General features: G+C 37.5%; 1 protein-coding gene across 2 annotated transcripts in view; it reads left to right on the top strand.

Annotated features, from left to right (window-relative positions):
* The window catches only part of LOC144308202 (dachshund homolog 2-like), a 530,849-nt gene extending 511,499 nt beyond the window's left edge, over positions 1-19,350 (top strand). Inside the window, exons 4-5 of one of the 2 annotated variants that reach the window (XM_077888552.1) lie at positions 16,460-16,591; positions 19,151-19,350. In XM_077888552.1, coding sequence (XP_077744678.1) covers positions 16,460-16,591; positions 19,151-19,233 — 215 coding nt within the window. In that variant the 3' untranslated portion in view covers positions 19,234-19,350. Of the gene's footprint in view, positions 1-16,459; positions 16,592-18,099 lie in introns of both variants that reach the window. The other variant, XM_077888551.1, reaches the window with a different exon arrangement.
* The last annotated feature ends 5,361 nt before the right edge of the window (positions 19,351-24,711 follow it).

Genomic DNA, 24,711 nt, shown 5'->3' with positions numbered 1-24,711 from the left:
TTATGCATTTCTAAGACATCATTTTTCATAATATTTTCTCACAATCCTTTGTATTTCTGTGGTGTTGGTGTTGTCTGTCCTCTTTCATTTTTTATTTTATTCACTTAAGTCCACTCTCCTTTTTATGCTTTATGATGAGTCAAGTTAAAGGTTTATAAATTTTGTTGATATTTTCAAAAAAAAACATTTCTGAGTTTTATTGATTTATTGTTCTTTAGCTTCTATTTCATTTATTTTTGCTCTGATATTTATTATTCACTTCCTTCTACAGGCTTTGGACTTTCTTTGTTCTTTTTTTAGCTACTTTAGGTGTTAAATTAGGTTGTTTATTTGAGATTTCTCTTGCTTCTTGAGATAGACTTCTATTGCTATATAGACTGACACAGTGTTTTAACTTTTGTCTCCAAGTAATTTTGTAATTTCTTCTTTGATTTTTTTGATTGACCCTCTCATTGATTAGTAGCATGTAATTCATCTTCCATGCATTTTTGTTCTTTCCAGAGTTTTTCTTGTGACTGATTTCTAGTTTCATACCTTCGTATTCAGAGAGGATGCATGCTATGATTTTAATCTTTTTTAATTTGTTGGGACTTATTTTGTAGCCAAAAGTGATCTCAGGAGAATGTTCCATTTGAACTTGAAGAGAATATGTATTGTGCTATTTTTGGATGGAATGTTTTAAATATATCTATTAGAGCCTTTTGGTCCCGTGTGTCACACAAAACCATTATTCTCTTGTTGATTTTCTGTCTGGATCATCTATCCATTGATGTAAGTTGAGTGTTCAAGTCCTCTACTATTAATGTATGACTATTTTCTTCCTTCATGTCTGCTAATAGTTGCAGTATGTATTTCGGTGCTCCTGTATTGGGTCTATAAATATTTAGAACCATTATCTCTTCTTGTTGGGTTGTTGCTTTGTAATTATTTAGTGTCCTTTGAATCTTGCCACAGTCTTTATTTTAAAGTCTATTTTCTCCATATAAGTATTGCTACTTCAACTTTCATTTTGCTTTCATTTTAATAAATATTGTTCCATGTTTCTACTTTTAATGTGTATATGTCTTTACATCTGAAGTGAGCCTTTGTATGCAGCATATGAATGTGTTTTGCTTTTTTATCCATTCAGTACTTGGTAACTTTTTATTGGAATACTTAGTCCATTTACATTCAGAGTAATTTTTGGATGGTTATATATTTTTTGCCAGTTGGTTATTTGTTTTACTGTACTTTTGCTACATGTCTCTGTTCCTTTTTCCTTCTGCTTTCTTCCCTTGTGGATTGATAGCTTTCTTTTGTGATATACTTGGCTTTCATTTTCCTTATTTTATTTAATTTTTTTAAATTGGAGTTCAATTTGCCAACATATAGCATAACACCCAGAACTCATCCCCTCAAATGCCCCCCTCAGTGCCCGTCACCCAGTAACCCCCACCACCCACCCACCTCCCTTTCCACCTCCCCTTATTCGTTTCCCAGAGTTAGGAGTCTCTCATGTTCTGTCTCCCTCTCTGATATTTCCCACTATTTTTCTCTCCTTTCCCCTTTATTCTCTTTCACTATTTTTTATATTCTCCAAATGAATGAGACCATACAATGTTTGTCCTTCTCAGATTGACTTATTTCACTCAGCATAATACCCTCCAGTTGTATCCACCTCAAAGCAAATGGCGGGTGTTCATCGTTTCTAATGGATGAGTAATATTCCATTGTATACATAGACCACATCTTCTTTATCCATTCATCTTTCAATGGACACCAAGGCTCCTTCCACAGTTTGTCTCTTGTGGACATTGCTGCTATAAACATCAGGATGCAGGTATCCTGGTGTTACACTGCATCTGTATCTTTGGGGTAAATCCCCAGCAGTGCAATTGCTGGGTCATAGGGCCTATCTATTTTTAACTCTTTGAGGAACCTCCACACAGTTTTCCAGAGTGGCTACACCACTTCACATTCCCACCAACAGTGCAGGAGGGTTGCCCTTTGCCACATCCTCTTCAATATTTGTGGTTTCCTATCTTGTTAATTTTCTCCAATCTCACTGGTGTGAGGTGGTATCTCATTGTGGTTCTCATTTGTATTTCCCTGATGGCCAGTGATGCAGAGCATTTTCTCATGTGCTTGTTGACCATGTCTATGTCTTCCTCTGTGAAATTTCTGTTCATGTCTTTTGCCCAATTCATGACTGGATTGTTTGTTTCTTTGCTGTTGAGTTTAATAAGATCTTTATAGATCTTGGATACTAGCCCTTTATCTGATAGGTCATTTGCAAATATCTTCTCCCATTCTGTAGGTTGTCTTTTAGTTTTGTTGACTGTTTCTTTTGCTGTGCAAAAGCTTCTTATCTTGATGAAGTCCCAATAGTTGATTTTTGCTTTTGTTTCCCTTGCCTTCATGGATGTATCTTGCAAGAAGTTACTGTGGCCGAGTTCAAAAAGGGTGTTGCCTGTGTTCTTCTCTAGGATTTTCATGGAATCTTGTCTCACATTTAGATCTTTCATCCATTTTGAGTTTATTTTTGTGTATGGTGCAAGAGCGTGGTCTAGTTTCATTCTTCTGCATGTGGATGTCCAATTTTCCCAGCACCATTTATTGAAGAGACTGTCTCTTTTCCAGTGGATAGTCTTTCCTGCTTTGTCGAATATTAGTTGACCATAAAGTTGAGGGTCTATTTCTGGAGTCTCTATTCTGTTCCATTGATCTATGTGTCTGTTTTTGTGCCAGTACCACACTGTCTTGAGGAACACAGCTTTGTAGTACAACCTGAAATCTGGCATTGTGATGCCCCCAGATATGGTTTTCTTTTTTAAAATTCCCCTGGCTATTCGGGGTCTTTTCTGAATCCACACAAATCTTAAAATAATTTGTTCCAACTCTCTGAAGAAAGTCCACAGTATTTTAATAAGGATTGCATTAAACATGTAAATTGCCCTGGGTAACATTGAAATTTTCACTATATTAATTCTGCCAATCCATGAGTATGGAATATTTTTCCATCTCTTCGTGTCTTCCTCAATTTCTTTCAGAAGTGTTCTGTAGTTTTTAGGGTATAGATCCTTTACCTCTTTGGTTAGGTTTATTCCTGGGTATCTTATGCTTTTGGGTGCAATTGTCAATGGGATTGACTCCTTAATTTCTCTTTCATCAGTCTCATTTTTAGTGTATAGAAATGCCACGGATTTCTGGGCATTGATTTTGCATCCTACCACACTGCCAAATTGCTGTATGAGTTCTAGCAATCTCGGCGAGGGGGGGGGAGTATTTTGGGTTTTCTATATACAGTATCATGTCATCAGTGAGGAGGGAGAGTTTGACTTCTTCTTTGCCAATTTGAATGCCTTTTTATTTCTTTTTGTCATCTGATTGCTGAGGCTGGGACTTCTAGTACTATGTTGAGTAGCAGTGGTAAGAGTGGACATCGCTGTCTTGTTCCTGATCTTAGGGGAAAGACTCCCAGTGTTTCCCCATGGGAATGATATTTGCTGTGGGCTTTTCGTAGACGGCTTTGAAGATGCTGAGGAATGTTCCCTCTATCCCTACACTCTGAAGAGTTTTGATCAGGAATGGATGCTGTATTTTGTCAAATGCTTTCTCTGCATCTATTGAGAGGATCATATAGTTCTTGTTTTTTCTCTTGCTGATATGATGAATCACATTGATTGTTTTACGAGTGTTGAACGAGCCTTGCATCCCAGATATAAATCCCACTTGGTCATGGTGAATAATCTTCTTAATGTATTGTTGGATCCTATTGGCTAGTATCTGGTTGAGAATTTTTGCTTCCGTGTTCATCAGGGATATTGGTCTATAATTGTCCTTTTTGGTGGGGTCTTTGTCTGGTTTTGGAATTAAGGTGAGGCTGCCCTTTCTGGCCTGCCAGGTCTCTGTGGAGAGGTCTGCTATTAGCCTAATACTTCTCCCCATAAAGTTTAGAGATTTCTTGTCTCTTGCTGCTTTAAAGATCTTCTCTTTATCTTTGGAATTTGCAAGTTTCACTATGAAATGTCGAGGTGTTGAGCGGTTTTTATTGATTTTAGAGGGGGGAAATCTCTCTATTTCCTGGATCTGAATGCCTGTTTCCCTTCCCAAGTTAGGAAAGTTCTCAGCTATGGTTTGTTCAAATACATTTTCTGGTCCTCTGTCACTTTCAGCGCCCTTGGGAACCCCAATTAAACGTAGATTTTTCCTTCTGACGCTGTCATTTATTTCCCTTAACCTATTCTCATGATCTTTTAATTGTTTTTCTTTTTTCCTCAGTTTCCCTCCATGCCATCAACTTGTCTTCTATGTCACTCACGTGTTCTTCTACATTGTTAACCCTCATCATTAGGACCTCCAGTTTGGATTACATCTCATTTAATTGATTTTTAATTTTGTTCTGATTAGATCTAAATTCTGCAGTCATGAAGTCTCTTGAATCCTTTATTCTAGAGGCACCAGGAGCTTTATAATTGTGCTTCTGAATTGGCTCTGTGACATTGAATTGTAATCCAAGTTCTGTAACTCTGTGGGAAAGAGGACTGTTTCTGATTCTTTCTTTTGAGGTGAGTTTTTCCTTCTAGTCATTTTGCTCAGTGCAGAGTGCCCCCCAAAAAGTTGTACTGGATAAAGGAGAAAAAGAGAGAAGAGGAAAAAGAGAAAAAAAGAAGAAGAAAAGAAAGGGGGGTAAGCAAACAGAAAATAAAAAACAGGGGGGAGGAATATCCTCTGATTCTATATACTCTGAATCCCTCGACTTCTCCCGAAACTTTCCATTGCTGCTTGGTCAGTAACTTGCTTTTCCCCTGTACTTCTAGCTGGTCTTCTGGGTGAGGGACCTGCTGTGCTGATTTTCAGGTGTGTGCACCTGGGGGACCTGCTCAGCCCCCTGCCTGGTGCAGGGCTCAGTAGGAGTTGTTTATCCTGTTTATCCTGTGAGGCCACTGTGACGCTCAGTGGGAGTTGTTTATCCTGTGAGGCCCCAGGAGGAGCAACAACAGTGGGGGCAGCCAGCTCTCCAGCCCTGGAGTCAGCTCCAGTAGTAACTACCGCAGCTCCCAGTCAGCAAGTACCTGGATGCCCCAGCGGGTGGGGGGCACGGATCTACACAGCTCAGGCCGCCCAGCGGCAGGACCATCGGTGCTGTCCTGTGTGCTCCTGGCCTCTGCGTGTCCTAGGGGGAGCGCCGGATCTTTAGCTGTGTTCCTCAGCGCCCTGGGCTCCGGGGCCTGCGCCACTGGAATCGCGCTCTGGGGCGTGCAGCCCCCTCCCGCGGAGCTGCAGCCAGAGCTGCTCCCGGCCCGCTGGGTGCGCACTGCAGCCCTTTAGGGAGCTCGGCTGCGGGGTGTGGCGTGCTCTCCCCCTGGGCGCTGTTCCTCTGTTAGTGCCCCTGGGAGCCTGAGGGTATCCCCGCCCCTCCTGGGATCCTGCTCCAACTCCCTGTGGGCGCCTTTCCGTCCAAGAAGATTGGTGAAGCTCCTGCTTCTCTGGACAGGGATTTGCTGTGCTGGGGGCACTCCCCGTGGCCTTAGCCTGGCTCCTCGTGGGGGGCTCCTCCCCCTTGGATGTTTTTTTATTTCTTTATTATTTTTTTCCTGTCTTCCTACCTTGATAGAAGCGCAAACTCTTCTCACTGCAGCATTCCAGCTGTTCTCTCTTTAAATCTCAGACCAAATTCGTAGGTTTTCAGGATGATTTGAAAGTTGTCTAGGTAATTTGGTGGGGACAGGTGACTTGGGGACCCTACTCTTCCGCCATCTTGCCCCCTCCTCCCATTTTCCTTATTTTTGCATATCTATTAAAAGCTTTTGATTTTTCACTACCATTTAATTTTCTAAATTTTTAATTTTTTTTAAGAAGGGAACTTGTGATAAACCCGGTGTTTTATGGAAGTGTTGATTCACTAAATTCTATACCTGCAACTAATTACATGGTATGTTAACTGGGTTTAAATAAAAACTTGGGGAAAAATAATTTATAAATAGGATTCTCTACATAAAGCAATCTATATCAGGTTGATGGGGACATAAATTTGAACCCATTCTAGCACTAGTTTTTGCTCTCACCCCATTTTTATGTATATATATTATTTATATCCTTCTATTAATCACTTGGATGACTTTTTAAGTTTTTAATTTCAATTCCAATATAGTTAACACCCTACGATATTAGTTTCAGGTATACAATATAGTTATTCAACAATTCTGCACATTGCCCACTACTCTTCATAATAACTGTACTCTTTAATCCCTATCCTTTGTTTAACCCATTCCCTACCTACCTCCCCTCTGGAAATCATCATTTGTTCTCTATATTTAAGTGTCTTTTTCTTGGTTTGCCTCTGTCTTATGCTTTTCCTTGTTCATTAGTTTCTTAAATTCTATGTATGAGTGAAATCATATGGCATTTGTCTTTCACTTAACTGATTTTGCTTAACATCATACTCTTTAACTTCATCCATGTTGTTACAAATGGCAAGATTTCATTTTGTTCATGGCTGAATAATATTCCATTGTGTGGAATAAACTAAAATAGGGTTGAACATATTTTTTGGATTAGTGTTTTCATATTCTTTCAGTATATAGTAGTGAAATGACTGAATTGCAGGTTAGTTTGAGTTTTTAAAATAGAGAGTATAATGTATTTTTTTAAGTTTGTATTAAAATTAAATTAATTAACATACAGTATAATAGTTTCAGATGTACAATATGGTGACTTAATACTTCCACACAACACCTGGTGCTCATCACAACAAGTGTACTCCTTAATCTCTATCACCTATTTAACCCATTCCCCCATTCAACAGCCCTCTGGTAACCATCAGTTTGTTCTCTATAGTTAAGAGTCTATTTCTTGGTTTGCCTCCCTCTTTTTCCCCCCTTTTTTCTTTTCTTTTGTTTTTTAAATTCCACATATAAGTGAAATAATACGCTATTTATCTTTATCTCACATATTTCACTTATTATTACTCTCTAGCTCCATCCATGTTACTGGAAATGGCAAGATTTCATTATTTTTCATGGCTGAGTACTACTATTCCATTGCATATATATGCCACATATTTTTTACCCATTTATCAGTTAATGCTCACATGGGTTTTTTTCCATAATTTGACTATGATTGATAATGCTGCTATAAACATGAGGTGCATGTTTCCCTTTAAATTAGTATTTTTGTATTCTTTGTGCAAATACCTAGTAGTGTAATTGCTGAATCATGGGGTAGTTCTATTTTTAACTTTTTGGGGAATCTCCATACTGTTTCCAGAGTGGCTGCCCAGTTTGCATTGCCCCTGATGGTGAAAGCGAACTTCCCTTCCTCAACATCCTTGCCAATACAGAATAGAAAACTCAGAATTAAGCTGATAGCTATATGGTCAAGTAATGTTTGAAAAAGCAGGAAAGAATATCCAAGGTGTAAAAGATAGTCTCTTCAAAAAATAGTATAGGGAAAACTGGACAGCTACATGCAAAGAAATGAAATTAGGCCACTTACTTACACCATACACAAATATAAATTCAAAATGGATTAAAGACCTAAATGTGAGAAAGGAAGCCATAAAAATCCTAGAGCACAGGCAGTAACCTCTTTGACATCAGCTATAGAGACTTATTTCTCAATATGTCTCCTGAAGAAATTAATAGAAAAGCAAAACTTAACTATTGGGACTACATCCAAATAAAAAACTTCTGCACAGTTGAGGGAACAATCACCAAACTAAAAAGCAACCCATAGCATGGGAGAAGATATTTGCAAATGACATATCTGATAAGGTGTTTGCATCCAAAATATAAAGAACTTATAAGACGCGACTTATAGTTTAAAAATGGGCAGAAGACATGAATAGACTTTTTCTCAAAGAAGACATACAGATGGCCAACAAACCCATGAAAAGATGTTCAACACTGCTGATCATCAGAGAAGTACAAATCAAAACTACAGAGTCATTACCAAACACCCATGAAAATAGCTAAATAAACAACACAAGCTTAGTTCTATTTTTATCTTTTTGAAGAACTTCCATAGTGTTTTCCAGAGTGGCTGCACCAGTTTGCATTCCCAACAACAGTGCACAAAGGCTTCTTTTTCTCCACATCCTCATCAACAGTAGTTGTTTCTTGTGTTTTTTATTTTAGCCATTTTGACATGTATAGTTTTGATTTGTATTTGCTTGTCAGTGATTGATGCTGAGCATCTTTTCATGTGTCTATTGGCCATCTGGATGTCTTCTTTGGAAAAATATCTGTTCATGTCTTCTGCTCAATTTTTAATTGGATTATTTTTGGGTGTTGAATTCTATATATTTTAATATATATTTTGAATAGTAACCTTTTATCAGATATATAATTTACAAATATATTTTCCCATTTGGCAGTTTGTCCTTTAGTTTTGTAGATTGTTTTTTGTTTCTTTTGAGTTTCTTTGTTTGTTTTGCTGTGCAGAAACTTTTTATTTGGATGTATTCTCATTATTTTATTTTTGCTTTTCTTTCGTTTACCAAAAGAGACATATCAAAAAAAATGTTGCTATGGCCAATGTCAGAGAAATTATTTCTTGTGTTCTTTTCAAGGATATTTAACATTTCCAGTCTCACATTTACTTTTTTAGTCCATTTTGAATTTATTTTTGTATATGGTGTAAGAGAGTGATCCAGTTTTTTTTAATGTATCTGTCCAGTTTTCCCAATATTATTTGCAGAAGAGGCTGTCTTTTCCTCATTGTATATTATTGCCTCCTTTGTTGAAGATTAATTGACCATAGAAACATGGGTTTCTTTCTTGGCTTTCTATTCTTTTCTATTGATCTATGTGTTTGTATTTCTGCCAGTGCAATATTGTTTTTATTATCATAGCTTTGTAATATAACTTGAAGTCTGGAATTGTGATACATCCAGCTTTGTGTTTCGTTAGTTTGTTTGTTTAAGCTTGCTTTGACTATTCATGGTCTTTGTGCTTTCAAACAAATTTAGTATTTTCTTGTTGTGTCAGAAATGTTGTTGGTATTTTCAAAAAGATTGTATTAACTCTTTGGATCGTTCCAGGTAATATGTACATTTTAGAAGTCTTGGTTTTCCCAATCCATGAACATGGAATGTTTTCCATTTGTTTGCATCATCTTCAGTATCTTTCAGCAGTTTTATATTTTTCAGACTACAGATTTTGCCTGCTTGGTTCATTTATTCCCATCTATTTTTTTGTATATTTCTTTTACTGGAGTTCAATTCGCTATAGTATAACACTCAGTGCTCATCCTGTCAAGTGACCCCTTAGTGCCTGTCACTCCATCCCCCCTGCCCACCTCCCCTTTCACTACCCCTTGTTTGTTTCCCAGAGTTAGGAGTCTCTCATGCTCTATTTTGTATTGTATTTGCATTGTAAATGGAATTGCTGTCTTAATTTTTATTTCTGTTGCCTCATTATTAGAGTATAGAAATGCAACAGATTTGTTTACACTGAATTTGTATCCTGCAACCTTACTGAACCTATTTATCAATTCAAATAGGTTTTTGGTGGAATCATTCAAGTTTTCTATAAATATTGTCATTTCATCTGCAAATAGTGAAAGTTTTACTTCTTCCTTGATGAGTTGGATGCCCTTTATTTCTTCTTATTGTCTTATAGCTGTGGCTAGGACTTCCAGTTGTATGTTGAATAAAATTTGAAAGTGTAGACATCCTTGTCTTGCTCCTGAAATTTGAGGAAAAATTCATTTTTTTCTCAATTTAGGATGATATTAGCTGTGGGTTATTCATATATGGTCTTCTTAATCTTGAGGTATGTTCCCGTTAAACCTATTTTGTTGAGGGTTTTATCTCGAATTGATATTGTAGTTTGTCAAATGTTTTTCCTGGTCTATTGAAATGGTCATACAGTTCTTATCCTTTCTGTTATTGATGTGATATCACATTGATTGATTTGCAAATATTGAACCACCCTGGCAACCCAGAAATAAATCCCATTTGATTGTGGTGAATGATTCCTTTAATGTATTGTTGAATTTGGTTTGCTATTATTTTATTGAGAATTTTTGCATCTATGTTTATCAGGAATATTGCTCTGTCCTCTTTTTTTTTTTAGGGGAGTCTTTACCTGATTTCAGTATCAGGGTAATTCTGGCCTCATAGAATGAATTTGGAAGTTTCCTTTCCTTTTGTATTTTTTTGGAATAGTTTGAGAAGTATAGATATTAAGTCCTCTTTAAGTGTGGTAGAGGGCAGCCCGGGTGACTCAGCGGTTTAGCGCTGCCTTTGGCCCAGGGCATGATCCTGGAGACCCGGGATTGAGTCCCACGTCAGGCTCCCTGCATGGAGCCTGCTTCTCCCTCTGCCTGTGTCTCTACCTATTTCTCTCTCTCTCTATCTCTTTCTCACGAATAAATAAATAAATAAAATCTTTTAAAAATTTTAAAAAATTAAATGTGTGGTAGAATTTGTCTTTGAATCCGTCTGGTCCTGTACTTTTGTTTGTTGGGGATTTTTTGATTATTGATTCAATTTCTTTGCTATCAGTTTATTCAAATTTTCTTTCTTCCTGTTTCAGTTTTGGTAGTTTGTATGTTTCTAGGAATTTATCTGTTTCTTCTAGGTTGTCCAACTTGTTGGCATATAGTTTTTCATAATATTCTCTTATAGTTGTATTTTTGTGGTATTACTTGTTATTTCTCCTTTTCCAGTTGTGATTTTGAATATTTGAGCCAACTCCTCTCTCTATTGATAACTCTGGCTGGATATTTATAAATTTTGTTGGCTTTTTAAAAAATGAACTTCTCATTTCATTGATCTGTTCTGGATTTTTGTTTGTTTGTTTCTATATTATTTATTTCTGCTGTAATCTTTATCATTTCCTTCCTTCTACTGGTTTTATACTTTGATTGTTTTTTCTTTTCCTAGCTCCTTTAGGTGCAATATTAGGTTGTTCATTTGAGATTTTTCATGCTTCTTGAGGTAGGCTTGTGCTGCTATTAACTCCCCTTATAAACACTTTTGATGCATTCCAGAGGTTTTGGACCATCATGGTTTCATTTTCATTTGTTTCCATGCACTTTTTCTCCTTTGATTTCCTGGTTGAGTCATTTATTGTTCAGTAGCATGTTATTTAATTTCCCTATATTTTTTCTTGTGATTGACTTGTAACTTCATAGTGGTGTAGTCAGAAAAGATAAGTAATATAAACTTTTATCTTTTTGAATTTGTTAAGGCAGGATTTATGGCCAAATATCAGCTCTATTCTGGAGAATGTTTCATGTGTACTGGAAAAGAATGTGTATTCTGCTTTTTTAGGATGTAATATTCTGAAAGTATCTGTTAATCCTCTTCATCCAGTGTGCCATTCAAAGTCATTGTTTCCATGTTGATCTTTTTAGATGATCTGTCCATTGGTTTAACTGGAGTGTTAAACTCTCCTACTATTATTGTGTTACTATTGATTAAATTCCTTTATTTTTGCTACTTACTGTTTTATGTATATGAGTGCTCCTATGTTGGATGCATAAATATTTATGATTGTTATATCCTCTTATTGGATTTTCACCTTTATTATCATAAGTGTACCTCTTTGGCTCTTATTGCTGTCTTCATTTAAACATCTTTTTATCTGATGAAAGTATTGCTACTTTGTTTTTTGTTGTTGTTGTTGTTGTTATCCATTTTGGTGATGGATGCTTTATTCTACTAATTTTCAGTCTGCTGGTGTCTTTATGTCTAAAATGAGTCTTTGTATATGGATGGATCTTGGGTTTTTTTTTTTTAAATCCATTCTGTCATCCTTTGTCTTTTTATTGGAACATTATCCATTTACATTCAAAGTAATTATTAGTAGATATGTATATATTGTCATTTTATTATTTGTTTTGTGGTTGTTTCTGGGGATTTTCTCTGATCCTTTCCTGTATTTTACTCGTGTTTTGCTGATTTTCTTTGGTGATATATTTGTGTTTCTTTCCCTTTACTCTTTGAATATTTATAGTGGGTTTTGATACATGTTTACCATTGTTTGTTTATCTCTTCCTTATATAGCAGTCTATATTAAGTTCATGGTTGTTTATGTTTGAATGCATTGTTTTCTCCTCTCCTCCCCACTTTTTAAAAAGTATACATTTTGATATTTTATGTCCATTCTTTTGGCATAAGTACCTTGATGGAATTGTTTATAGAAATATTCACTTTCTCTTTTTTCTCTTCTACATTTATACTCTCATTTTTTCTTTCCTTTGTACTCAAAGAGTCCCCTTTAATATTTCTTGCAGGATGGCTTAGTGGTTAAAAACTCCTTCAGTTTTTGTTTGTCTAGGAAATGCTTTACCTCTCCTATTCTATAGCATTTTTGGATAGAGCATTCTTGGCTCCAAATTTTTCCCATTGAGCACTTTGAATATGTCATGCCCCTCGCTTCTGGCTTGCCAAGCGTCTGTTGAGAAATCACCAGCTACCCTTATGGGTTTTCCCTTGTAAGTTAAGGACTACTATTTTGTCATGACTTTTTAAAGTAAGATATTTTTCCTTTATCACTCTATTTTGCAGACTTAACTACAATATATCTTGATGCTGGCCTGATTTTGTTGATTTGGGTGGGAATTCTCTGTGCTCTATCAATCTAGATGTGTGTTTCCTTCTCCAGATTAGAGAAATCTTCAGCTATTATTTATCTGAATAAATTTTCTGTCCCTTTTTTCTCTCTCTTCTTCTGGTACTCCCATAAAGCTAATGTTATTACATTTGATGGAATCACAGAATTCTATATTTCTATTCTTATTTTGTGTAATTCTTTTTCTCTCTCTCTTTTTTTTTTCTCTCTCTCTTGTTAAGCTTGATTACCTTCCATTTCTCTGACTTCTAGGTCATTAATTCGTTCTTCTGTTTCTTCCTTTCTGCTATTCATTCCTGTTATTCATTCATCAAGTGTGTTTGTCTTTTTGTTTATGGAATCCTTTATCTCTACTATGTTATTCCTTATATCTGTGTTAATGTTCTTGCTCATGTCTTCCACTCTTTTTGTCAAGTCTAGTGAGTAGTATTATGATCATTGCTTTAAATTCCCCATCAGGCATGTTATATCTGTTTTTCCTAGATCTCTGGCCATGGCCTTGTCATGTTCTTTATTTGGTATAAATTTCTTTGTCTCCTCATTTTATCTGTCTCTCTGTATCTATTTCTGTGTGTCATGAAAGTCAGCTATGTCTTCTGATATTTAAGGTAGTGACTTCATGAGGAAGAGGTCCTGGATTCTCTTGCAATACAATGTCCTGTGTTCTCCAGAACCTGACACTTTGAAGAGTATCATATGGATGTTGCTTATGCCCTGTTGTGTCTAAGTCACTTTTCATTTTAGTATAATCATCTGCACTGACTCTTTGCCTATTGTGGGCTATGCCTACTGTCTGTGGTGTCAATGGGACCTAGGAATGCCAGGCCTTAGTGAACGTGCCCACTGGAGAACTTAAGAGCAGGGCAGCAGTGTTAAAAAAATTTGTTGGGAAAGTCCTATGTCAGATCCCCTAAGTGCTCTGATGGCTAAAGGCTGTGTCCTGAGGCTGCTGGGAATGCAAGGCTGGGCAGGGCATTGGCTTGGCACAGCTGTGCTAGGCACACAATGGTGGCTGCGGGGTTTGTGTTTGGATGTTGCACTTTGGCTGCATAGACCAAATGTGAAGCCTTAACAAAATTTTTCCTGAGCCTTAGGCTGAGGCCAAATGTGTCTCTTTAACCCTTCCTCCCACAGGTTCTGTGTTTATCCTGTGAGTGGTGGAGTGGAAAGTCACCTGCTAGCTCTTTCATTTTCAAAAAAGTCCCCCAACATGAGATGAAATCAAGATGGACAGATCTGTCTCCTGTTTTCCCCATCATTTTGTAAACTGCCATTTTCACGTTGCCTTTCCACAAAGGCTACTGTCCCTTAATGGGTGGCAGCCCAGCTATCACTCACCCTTCTAGATTATCTAGTGCTGAGGCACTGACTTTTTAAAACTCTAGGCTGCAAGTCCCACTGATTTTATAATCTCATGGAATTCAGCCCCTCTTGTTTTTATTGTTAAATGTTATGGAGCTTAGTCTTCCCTATATAAACTCTCTGGTACAAGGGCCCATTTCTCTGCTCTTTCTGTGCATGCAACTCCATTCTTTTAGTGGGTAGCATCCCTCCTTCTCTCTGATCATCCTCCCTCCATCTTTCTGATCTTCTTAACATTTCAGAAGCAGCATCTTTTCTATATTTAGTGGTGGAGGTTTGTTTTCCTCCCAGTCTGGATTGCTCTCTGATTTATTGACATGGATATGGATGATATCTATTTGTAAACGTGGGGTGGGGTGAGCTCATGTCCTCTTATTCTGCTGTCTTTCCACAATCCTCTCTCCTCATTAACTCTTATTTGAACTACTTCAGTACTTTAACAAATACATCCAGGTCCCATCACAAAACTTGGATATTGTTTCATATCTTCCTCTAAATACCTGAACTATGACAGCTTTCTGTGAAACTATTCCCTCATTTTTCAAAAGGAAGACATTGAACTAGGTAGCTCTTAAGTATATATGTAGGGCTATCATATTTTGATTCTTTACTACCTAATGTTACTTTCTGAATTTGCTCACTGATTTTTTTCTTCAGTGATATAACACAGATAGCATTTGGTTGAAAAAATGCATAGATATAGGAACTTTCTATGTTTTCTATGAATTAAAAATATAAGGGAACACTTGCTCACTAATTGTCTTAGTGCCATTATATGAGACACATCTTATCTGAAATTCTGTCTATAAAATATTTTGTTGACTTTGTTTTTACAGGGTACAAATACATATAGTTACAAAAATCCACTACTATACCTCAAATAATTAAACAACTACTAATTCAGTAATTATCATAGTTAAGATCCAGTTATGGATTGCTGGTCAGAGTAGCTATATAAATTCTTGAAACTTCCCTGATACATTTTTTGTCAAGAGGCACTCAGCCCTGGGAGTCCTAATCTGGGTCCTTTGGTTTAAATCACTACCATCATATTTTCTGTCCAGTTATTGTTTGATGTTAACCAGGTTATTGGGGGACTGAAAATTTGTAAAGCTAAATATAACAAGAAAACTTCTAGGATCATCTATACTATAAAAAGTACAAATGTATGTCATCAATTCTGAGACTAAAGCAATTTCTTTCAGATTCTTTTTTTGCCATGATTCATAGATAAGCTAATGTGGTGAAAATTTTACTTCATTTGGAGTTTTCCATGCATTGTAAAGAGTGCAGAGTGGCAAAACAGATTCTTCCAAACATACAGTTACATGTTCTAGGTTGTATTTTCTCTTACACCTTCTTTTCCTTGATTTGTATTTGCCTGGGAGAATAGATTTCCCTGAATTCTAAAACACTGTATTTTAAGTCTGCCAGTTTTCCCCCCCTTTTTGCCCATGGCACCAGTGCACCAATAGATGGCTATAAATTTAGATAGTATATAATAATTAAGTTGACTTCATTAGACATTTTGGATGGCATTGTTGGAACATGGCTTGTTCTATTTTTAGTACCCATCTCCTTATATCTTTATGGTACTGCCTGAGATATACTTCCTAGGAGAAATAATTTCAAGCTTAAGCACTCACATTTTCTCTTTTAATCTTTTTTATTTCTACCTCTTTGTACCATTATATATAGTTTTAAAAGTAATTGCCTTATATATATTTTAAAATTATTTAAATTCAATTCAATTAACATATAGTATATTGTTCGTTTCAGGGGTAGAATTGAGCAATTCACCAGTTGCATAAAACATCCCTATATAATGATATGTATATCATGATATCATATATAGAGAGAATATATATATAGAATACACATATTCTTCACTATATATATGTGTATATATATACATATATATATTCATCTCATCTTCTTTATCCATTCATCTCTTGATGGACATATCCTTTGGTATTTTGTCTATTGTGGGCATTGCTGTTATAAACATTGGGGTGCATTACTTATATTAATACAAAAGAATGTAATTATACTATGGGGGCTGGCCTGCTTTCAGAGGTTGCATGCCATGTTTTCATTTGTTTGGTCCCTCAGTGTATAAGCATGAGAAGAGTAAAAGGTAGAAAGACGATGTGAAATCATTTTCTCCCTCCTCTCTTCCCCTCCCTGCTAAGGTGATTCTCACAGTGAAGACAGCTCATACTTTAGCAGATGTCCCAACAACACATTTATTGGAAAGTAATTCCTTTAAGTATTTCACAGTCCTTCCTCTGACAATGTTATTTTAGATAGAATTTAACATACATTTAATGATTTTTAGAGGTTTAAACAGTCTGTTGTAAGATGAGGTCAAAACAAGAGTTGAAAATTACTTTGTCAAAGAATATTATGTATAAATTAGACATGAGTTTTATTTTAGCTTGTGCCATGTAGCATAGGTCTGTTAAAGAAATGTATCCAACTTTCAATTACATTAGAAATGGTCCCCATTTTAAAAGGTATGGTTCTGGTTTTAGGTATAACAGCTGCAGCAATGGCTGAAGCAATGAAACTGCAGAAGATGAAGCTTATGGTAATGAACACTCTTCAGGGAAATGGAAACCAAAATGGAAATGAATCAGAGCCTGATGATCTTAATTCTAATACTGGTAAGTGTCTTCAGGACTACAAGGCAGGTGACTCTTACTAATGTATTCTGAAATTGGAGAGAAGAGGGATGAGGGCTAGAATAGAGAATAATTTGTATACTTTGATCATAAGCAGTTATTGCAGAAGGATGCTTAACTCATCCTCTAAGTAGTACATTGAAACTAGAAAAAACATTACAAGTCAGAATTAAATTTCAGGAAACATTCAGTTATCTTCATTACTTTTTTTGTAGTGGAATTAATTACTAATTTTTATAGTGTTAGCTATTTTACCTTCTGCCTGTGAAAAATTGTCCCCTTCAGTTTCACTCCAGAATTCTTTCTTCAACTTTCAAAAATTTACCACTGAGAGGCAGTTCTGAAATTCCACCTTGGCCCATCTGCAGTCATTTTAGGACCAATACCTCCTTAGCTAATTAAAGGTGCTGGCATACTCAGGGCATTGGCAGGGGCTAATGAAAAGAAGTAGAACAAGGAGAAAGCAAAGAAGAAAAGACAGAAGAAAAGAAGAGAAGAGGAAGATGTCTGTGAAGTGAAATATCCCTTCCCTTCTTGATAGTTGTATTTCCTCCTTTACCCTGTGATAATTTTAGTTTGGTTTTGATCATAAGACCACCTGTAAGATGTCTTTTGGCAGTAACTTGGATCACAGCTATCAACATACATTAATGGATGTGCAAATAATTAAATAAATAAATATGGTTTAATTTTATTGCAAAATAAGAAAGGGTAACCAAACATGGTCTTAAGGAGCCATAGGTTTCTGATCTAATTTTTCAGCTAAACTTAATATATTGTGATAGGCAGATTCGTAGCAGCCTTATCTTTCTTCTTTTAGGCTCCTAGGAGTTCAAATATGATGGGACCTTATTTTAGAGGAAAAAAAGGGAATAATTAAAGAGGGAAATAACTGATGCCAATCAGTATAATAAGCCGCTCCGACTTTAATACAATGTATTTCTCCTCATCTAAAATTGAAATGTTCATGGTGAATTCCAGAGTGAGAGTTGGGCTTCAACTAGTGCTCACAGCAGGGAATCAATGAACAAATGCATTCTTTAATTGAATTTGTGGTAGCTGTAAGCAACACATAGAAAATACTAAAGTAATACTAAACAAAGAATAACAACAATATGAAGTTACCAATTATTATGTACTAAGTATGTCCAACGTTTTTATTTAGTTACAAGCATTTTTTATTTTGATATGATTGATATATAACATTGTGTAAGTATAAAATGTACAATGTATTGATTTGTTACACTTATCTATTACAATATGATACCACCATAGTGTTAACTAACACTGCCATCACATCTCATTATTACTTTTTTTTTTTGTAGTAAGAACCTATAAGATCTAGTCTCCTGGCATCTTTCAAGTATATAATACAGTATTTTAAACTTTAATTTCAGTGTTGTGCAGCATTTACTCATCTATCTCCTGTGTTAATCCATTTAATTCTCACCAAATTTGATAAGAGTATTTTCAATACTTCCATTTTGCAGATCAGGAAACAGAGGTGCAGTGTGGTTCGGCTTTGCTCATAGCCCCAAAGCTAGTAAGTGTCAGAGGTATATTTCAATCCCATGTCTGGTTAAGTCCAAAGGCTGTTTCAGTCACATTCTTCCTCCTCTTTAATATTGTTTTGAAGCAGAGATTTTATTCTATCAAACCCTTCAAATTTTTAAAGTTGTTTTTATATGAGGTTGCACTGATAAACTCATGATCAGTTTCCTAGTCCTAACACCTTTTATTTCATATTGGCTTTCAAATCTTCTGGTGTCTTAGAATGACCATTATTTGACAGGAAACCACTTGTATATAGAAATAATTGTTAAAAAATAATTGCTTTGCTAATAAAAATTAATGGGAGTTCAAGCAGTAATTTTTGTCATGTTTTTCTTAGGCATACTAGTTTATGAAAAAAACTGTACAAAATTTGTAGGTTATTCCTTTATAATAAGTCAATAAAGACATTGGAGAGATGTACCGGTGACCTAATTTCTAACTTAGAAGTAGTTAATTTTCCTGGCTAAATATGATCTGTCCTAACTCCGTATACCCATAATTGTGATAAAATAAAGTATTAGGTTTTCATTTGTGTATAATATTATACTTGATGCTATAGAAATGAAATTAGAGTAGTCATAGTGCATGACCTTGCAGAGATTGTAATCTATCTGCATCTTGATGTAATGAAGGTAAGCAGATATAAAAAATAATTATAATGATGATAATAAGAATAATATGTATTTAAATGAAGAAGTCCCTGAGGTTTTCAAAGTCTATAAATGAACACTGCTACCATGTCTGTACATGCATACATACTAGATTCTGTTACAAGGAGGGATCCCCTCAGCCGTAACTTTCCCCCATGAGGTATTAGAGAGCCGGTAGCCCTCAGCAATCTTTGCCACTGAAGACTGCAGCTGCTCTCACTGCCACCACAGACAACCACAGATTTGTCTGTCAAAGAACTTCACAGTCTTTGCCAATGGTGATCTCAGCTGATGGAATTGCACAAAGACAACACTGCTCTGCCCTCCCCATTCCTAGATCTGGAGCTGCCATTGTGCTTTCCTGGAGCCAGAGCTGCCACAATCCATTTAGTCAATGTCTTTGCACCCACCTGCCTGTGAAGGTCTTTCCCTATTGAAGTGAGTCCATAGAGTCTGAAAGAGGTGCCTACTGCTTCAAATGTGCAGACAGCAATGCAAAGTCATATGGAATATGAAAAATCAATAAAACACCACTGAAAAGGAACAAAATAGCATTTTGTTTTGTTTTGTTTTGTTTTGTTTACTAAAATAGCCCTAAAGAAATGGATATGTGTGGTTAATTGCCTGACAAATAATTCAAATAGTAGTTGTATAATAATTTCTTTAAGGAAGCTGAGTGAATTATAAGAGAACACAAGTAAGTAATAAAGAAATCAGGAAAACAATACATAAACAAAATGAGAATTTTAACAAAGAGATAGAAATCAATAAGGGAATCTGGCAGAAATTCTGCAGTTGAAAAATACAATGAAAGAAACAGGAAATACAGTATAAACATCAATATCAGGCACAATCAATCAGAAGAAAGAAACTGAACTTGAAGATAGGTCATTTGAAATTTTCTAGTCAGAGGAGAAAAGGAAAAAAAATAAAGGGGAAAATAAAACTACAGGATTTATAGAATACCAGGATGTATTGTTTCTTTCATGCTAATATATGCTTTATGGGGGTTCCAGGAGAAGAAAATAGAGAAAAAAGGGGAGATAAAACTTTTTTAAAGAAATAATTATTGAAAAGTTTCTAAAACTGGGGAGGGAAATTCACATTCATGTTAATGAAGCTCAAAAATATGATCAGTCCCAAATGACCACACTGAGATACATTATAATCAAATTGTCAGAGATCAAGGGCAGAGAGAAAGAGTTCAAAAGTATCAAGGGAAAAATAAATTTGCTACAAATGAAGGAACCACCATAAGACTGTAAGTATTTCTGAGCAGAAACTTTGCAAGTGAAGATGACAGAAGAGTATGATCCCCAAGTCACCTGTCCCCACCAACTTACTTGATAACTTTCAAATCATCGGCCATCATACGGATTCGGCCTGAGATTTAAAGAGAGAACAGCTGGAATGCTACAGAGAGAAGAGTTTGCGCTTCTATCAATGTAGGAAGACAGAAAAAAAATAAAGAAATAAAAAGGCATCCAAGGGGGAGGGGGCCCCGCCAAGGAGCTGGGCTAAGGCCTGATGGCAAGAGCCCCCAGGACAGGAAAGCCCAGTTCCAGAGAAGCAGAAACTTTGCCAGTCTTCCTGGACGGAAAGGTGCTCACAGGGAGCTCTGGCAGGATCCCAGGAGGGGAAGTGGAGCCCCCAGGTTCCCGGGGTCACTACAGAGGAAGTGCACCCAAGAGGAGAGCACACCACTCACCGTGGGCCGAGCTCCCTAAAGGGCTGGGGCGCACGCCCAGCGAGGCCCCAGGAGCAGCTGAGGTGGCAGCTCAGGTGGTGGCTCTGCCCAGAGGGGGCTGGGCACCTCGGGTGTGCGATTCCAGTGGTGCAGGTCCCAGAGCACAGGGCGCCTGGGGACACAGCCCAGGATCCTCCCCGGGACAGGGGGAGGCCGGCAGGACACAGGGCAGCAAGGACGCTCCTGCTGACGGGTGGCCCCGAGCTGTGCAGATCGGCACCCCCCGCCCGCTCCTGGAGCATCCAGGCCCCTTGCGGACTGGGAAAATGCAGTAGTTACTGTGGGAGCTGACTCCAGAGCTCTAGAACTGGCCGCTGCCACTGTTGTTGTTCCTCCTGGTGTCACCTTGTACCTGGGACTGAGCAGGGCCACCAGGAAGCAGGGGCCTCACAGGATGAACAGCTCCCACTTCTGCATGTGGATGTCCAATTTTCCCAGCACCATTTATTGAAGAGACTGTCTTTCTTCCAGTGGATAGTCTTTCCTGCTTTGTTGAATATTAATTGACCATAAAGTTGAGGGTCCACTTCTGGAGTCTCTATTCTTTTCCATTGATCTATGTGTCTATTTTTGTGCCAGTACCACACTGTATTGATGACCACATTTTTGTAGTACAACCTCAAATCGGCATTGTCATGCCCCCGGCTCTGGTTTTCTTTTTTAATATTCTCCTGGCTATTCAGGGTCTTTTCTGATTCTACACAAATCCTATGATTATTTGTTCCAATTCTGTGAATTACATCCATGGTATTTTGATAAGGATTGCATTAAATGTGTACATTGTCCCGGGTGCATTGACATTTTCACAATATTAATTCTTCCAATCCATGAGCATGGAATATTTTTCCATCTCTTTGTGCCTTCCTCAATATCTTTCAGAAGTGTTCTGTAGTTTTTAGGGTATAGAAGATGCTCTGCATCACTTGCCATCAGGGAAATACAAATAAAAACCACAATGAGATACCATCTCATACCAGTAAGACAAGTGAAAATTAACAAGACAGGAAACAACAAATTTTGGAGAGGATGTGGAGAAAGGGTGACACTCTTGCACTATTGGTGGGACTGTGAACTGGTGCAGCCACTCTGGAAAGCTGTGTGGAGGTTCCTCAAATAGTTAAAAATAGAACTGCCCTACCACCCAGCAATTGCACTACTGGGGATTTACCCCAAAGATACAGATGCAGTGAAATGGCAGGACACCTGCACCCCAATGTTTATAGCAACAATATCCACAATAGCTAAACTGTGGAAGGAGCCTTGGTGTCCACTGGAAGATGAATGGATAAAGAAGATGTGGTATATGTATACAATGGAATATTACTCAGCCATTAGAAATGATGAACACCCACCATTTGCTTTAATGTAGAAGAAACTGGAGGGTAGTATGCTGAGGAAGTAAGTCAATCATAGAAGGACAAACATATGGTTTTATTCATTCGGGGAATATAAAAAATAGTGAATGGGATTATAGGAGAAAGGAGAGAAAATGAGTGGGAAATATCAGAGGGGGTAACAAAACATGAGAGACTTCTAAGTCCGGGAAATGAAAAAGGGATAGTGGAAGGAGAGGTGGGCAGGAGGATGGGGTGACTGGGTGATGGGCACTGAGGGGGGTACTTGATGGGATGAGCACTGAGTGCTATATGTTGGCAAACCAAATTCCAATAAAAAATGTACAAAAAAATGTCTAGTCAAGTGGCATTTACTCCAGGTATGCAAGCGTTGTTCAATACTAACAAATCAACCATTGTGGTACATCATATTAACTACAACAAAAAAGGATAAGACCCATATGACTGTTTCAATAGATGCACAAAAGGCACATGGCAAACTACAATATCCATTCATGATAATAACCCTCAAGAAAGTCAGTTTAAAGGGAACATATCTCAACATAATAAAGGCCATATATGAAAACCCACAGCTAACACCTTACTCAATTGTGAAAAACAGAGCTTTTCTTCTAAGATCAGGAGCAACACAAGGTTATCCACTCTCCATTTTTATTCAGTGTATTATTGGAAGTCATGATACCATATATAGAAAACTCTAAAGATTCCACTTAAAGAAAACTGCTAGAACTTACAGTTTAATTCAGTAAAGTGGTAGTACACAGTAATAAACAGAAATCTGTGCATTTCTATACATTAATAATAATGTAGCGGAAAGAAATGAAGAATTAATCCCATATAAAATTGCTCCGAAAATAATAAAATATCTGGGGATAAACTTAACCTCCTTAGGTGAAAGATCTATACTCTGGTATGTTGACAAATTGAATTTAAATTAAAAAATGAAATATCTGTACTCCAAAAGCTAGAAAACATTGATGAAAGATATTGAAGATGACACAAGTAAATGGAAAGTTATTCCATGTTCATGGATAGGAAGAATCAATACTGTCCATTAAAATGTCCATACTACCCAAGGCAGTCTACACATTTAATGCAAACCCTATCAAAATGCCAACAGCATTTTTTAAAAATTTTTTTAATTAATTTATTTATTTATGATAGTCACAGAGAGAGAGAGAGGCAGAGACACAGGCAGAGGGAGAAGCAGGCTACATGCACCAGGAGCCTGACGTGGGATTCGATCCCGGGTCTCCAGGATCGCGCCCTGGGCCAAAGGCAGGCACCAAACTGCTGCACCACCCAGGGATCCCGCCAACAGCATTTTTGACAGAAGTAGAACGTATAGAGTTCTGTGAAAAATGGTGGAGGAGGAGGAACCTAAGCTTAATATTGTCCCTTGAATACAACTAGATAACACCCACATCAGTATAAATAACCCAGAGAACAACATGAGGACTGGCCGAACAAGCTCCACAACCAAATGTAGAGAAGAGACCACATCAAAGAGGATAGAAAGGGTGGAGACACAGTGGGGAGCTAAATGAACTTGTGGGTTATTTCTGGGAGGTAGCCATGGATTCAGAGAGGGGAGAAAAATTCCTCCCTGTGTGAGGAAAATTCCCATAGTATTGGCTCTGACAACCAGAGGGACCAAATTTCATGAGTTCTTACAACAGCAGGAATTAAAGCCTGGGATGTTAAAAATCAGCAGGCTTGGCTCTCGGAGAGCCAGAGAAAACTGAATTCCTGCCTCTAAAGGAGCACAAAAAACTTTGTGAGATACAGCATAGAAATAGCAATTTGAAAAATACCTGGAATATATGGAAGTGTTAGTTGCTAATAACAGAGCATGTCCCAGAGTGACAGTTTTCAATGGGAGACTCCTCCAGGAATGAAGGAGTTGGCAGGCTCCACTCCTTTCCCCACCTCCCAGCATATACACCCTAGCATAAGCATTCATGTTGTAATTTAGTTACACAGAACCCCACCCCCTCTAGGTGGGCCTGGCTCAGTGCCTGTGTTATGGGCCCCCTCACCTGTGAGACCCATGAAAACATTGTCATGCCACATCTCTCAATTGCACAGTTTGTCGGCCTTCAACCTCATGCCAGTGGTCAGTCACCTTCTGCTGCTGATGCCACAACTTGCTAAAATTGTGAGCCCCATTCATGTACTTTGTGAATCAGACCCCAGCTATTGCTGGTCTTGACAGTGGTGACATGATCCCCGTAGAACAAGACTGGTGCAGAAAACTTGCAGGCGTTGTGTGACCCACCCACATTCAATTTGCAGATCATCCCTCAGCTATTCTAGGGTCAGCAGCACATGCATAGCCTCTGTGGAAGAGGACAGATGCACAAAATGCATAGACACTATGTGCCCTGCCTGAGTGGCCCCAGCTGGCCCTAGTCTACATGTACAGCATCTGTTAGTCCCCTGTGGAAGAGGACCAGTGCACAAAACTAGCTGGCACAGTGACCTCCATCTGTGTGCACTTTGCAAAGCAGACCAGGCTGGCCCTGGTATCCAAAGCAGAGACACACCCTCTCTGACAAAAGACCAGCACCATCTTGTTAAAAGTGTAAATCACACCCACTACTTTCAAGAGCAGGAGATATAGCTGACTTTCCTAACATAGAGAAACAGACACAGAGAGATAGACAAAATGAAAAGACAGAGGAACATTTTCCAAATGAAAGAACAGAACAAAACCACAGCAAGATACCTAAGTGAGATATAGATAAGTAATATGTCTGATAGAGGATTTAAAATAATGATTATAAGAGAGGGGGA

Source organism: Canis aureus, chromosome X, assembly GCF_053574225.1.
Source record: "Canis aureus isolate CA01 chromosome X, VMU_Caureus_v.1.0, whole genome shotgun sequence".
Classification (NCBI taxonomy): Eukaryota; Metazoa; Chordata; class Mammalia; order Carnivora; family Canidae; genus Canis; species Canis aureus.
The sequence above is the reverse complement of the archived record's forward strand: the minus strand, read 5'-3'. Positions and strand labels throughout refer to the sequence as shown.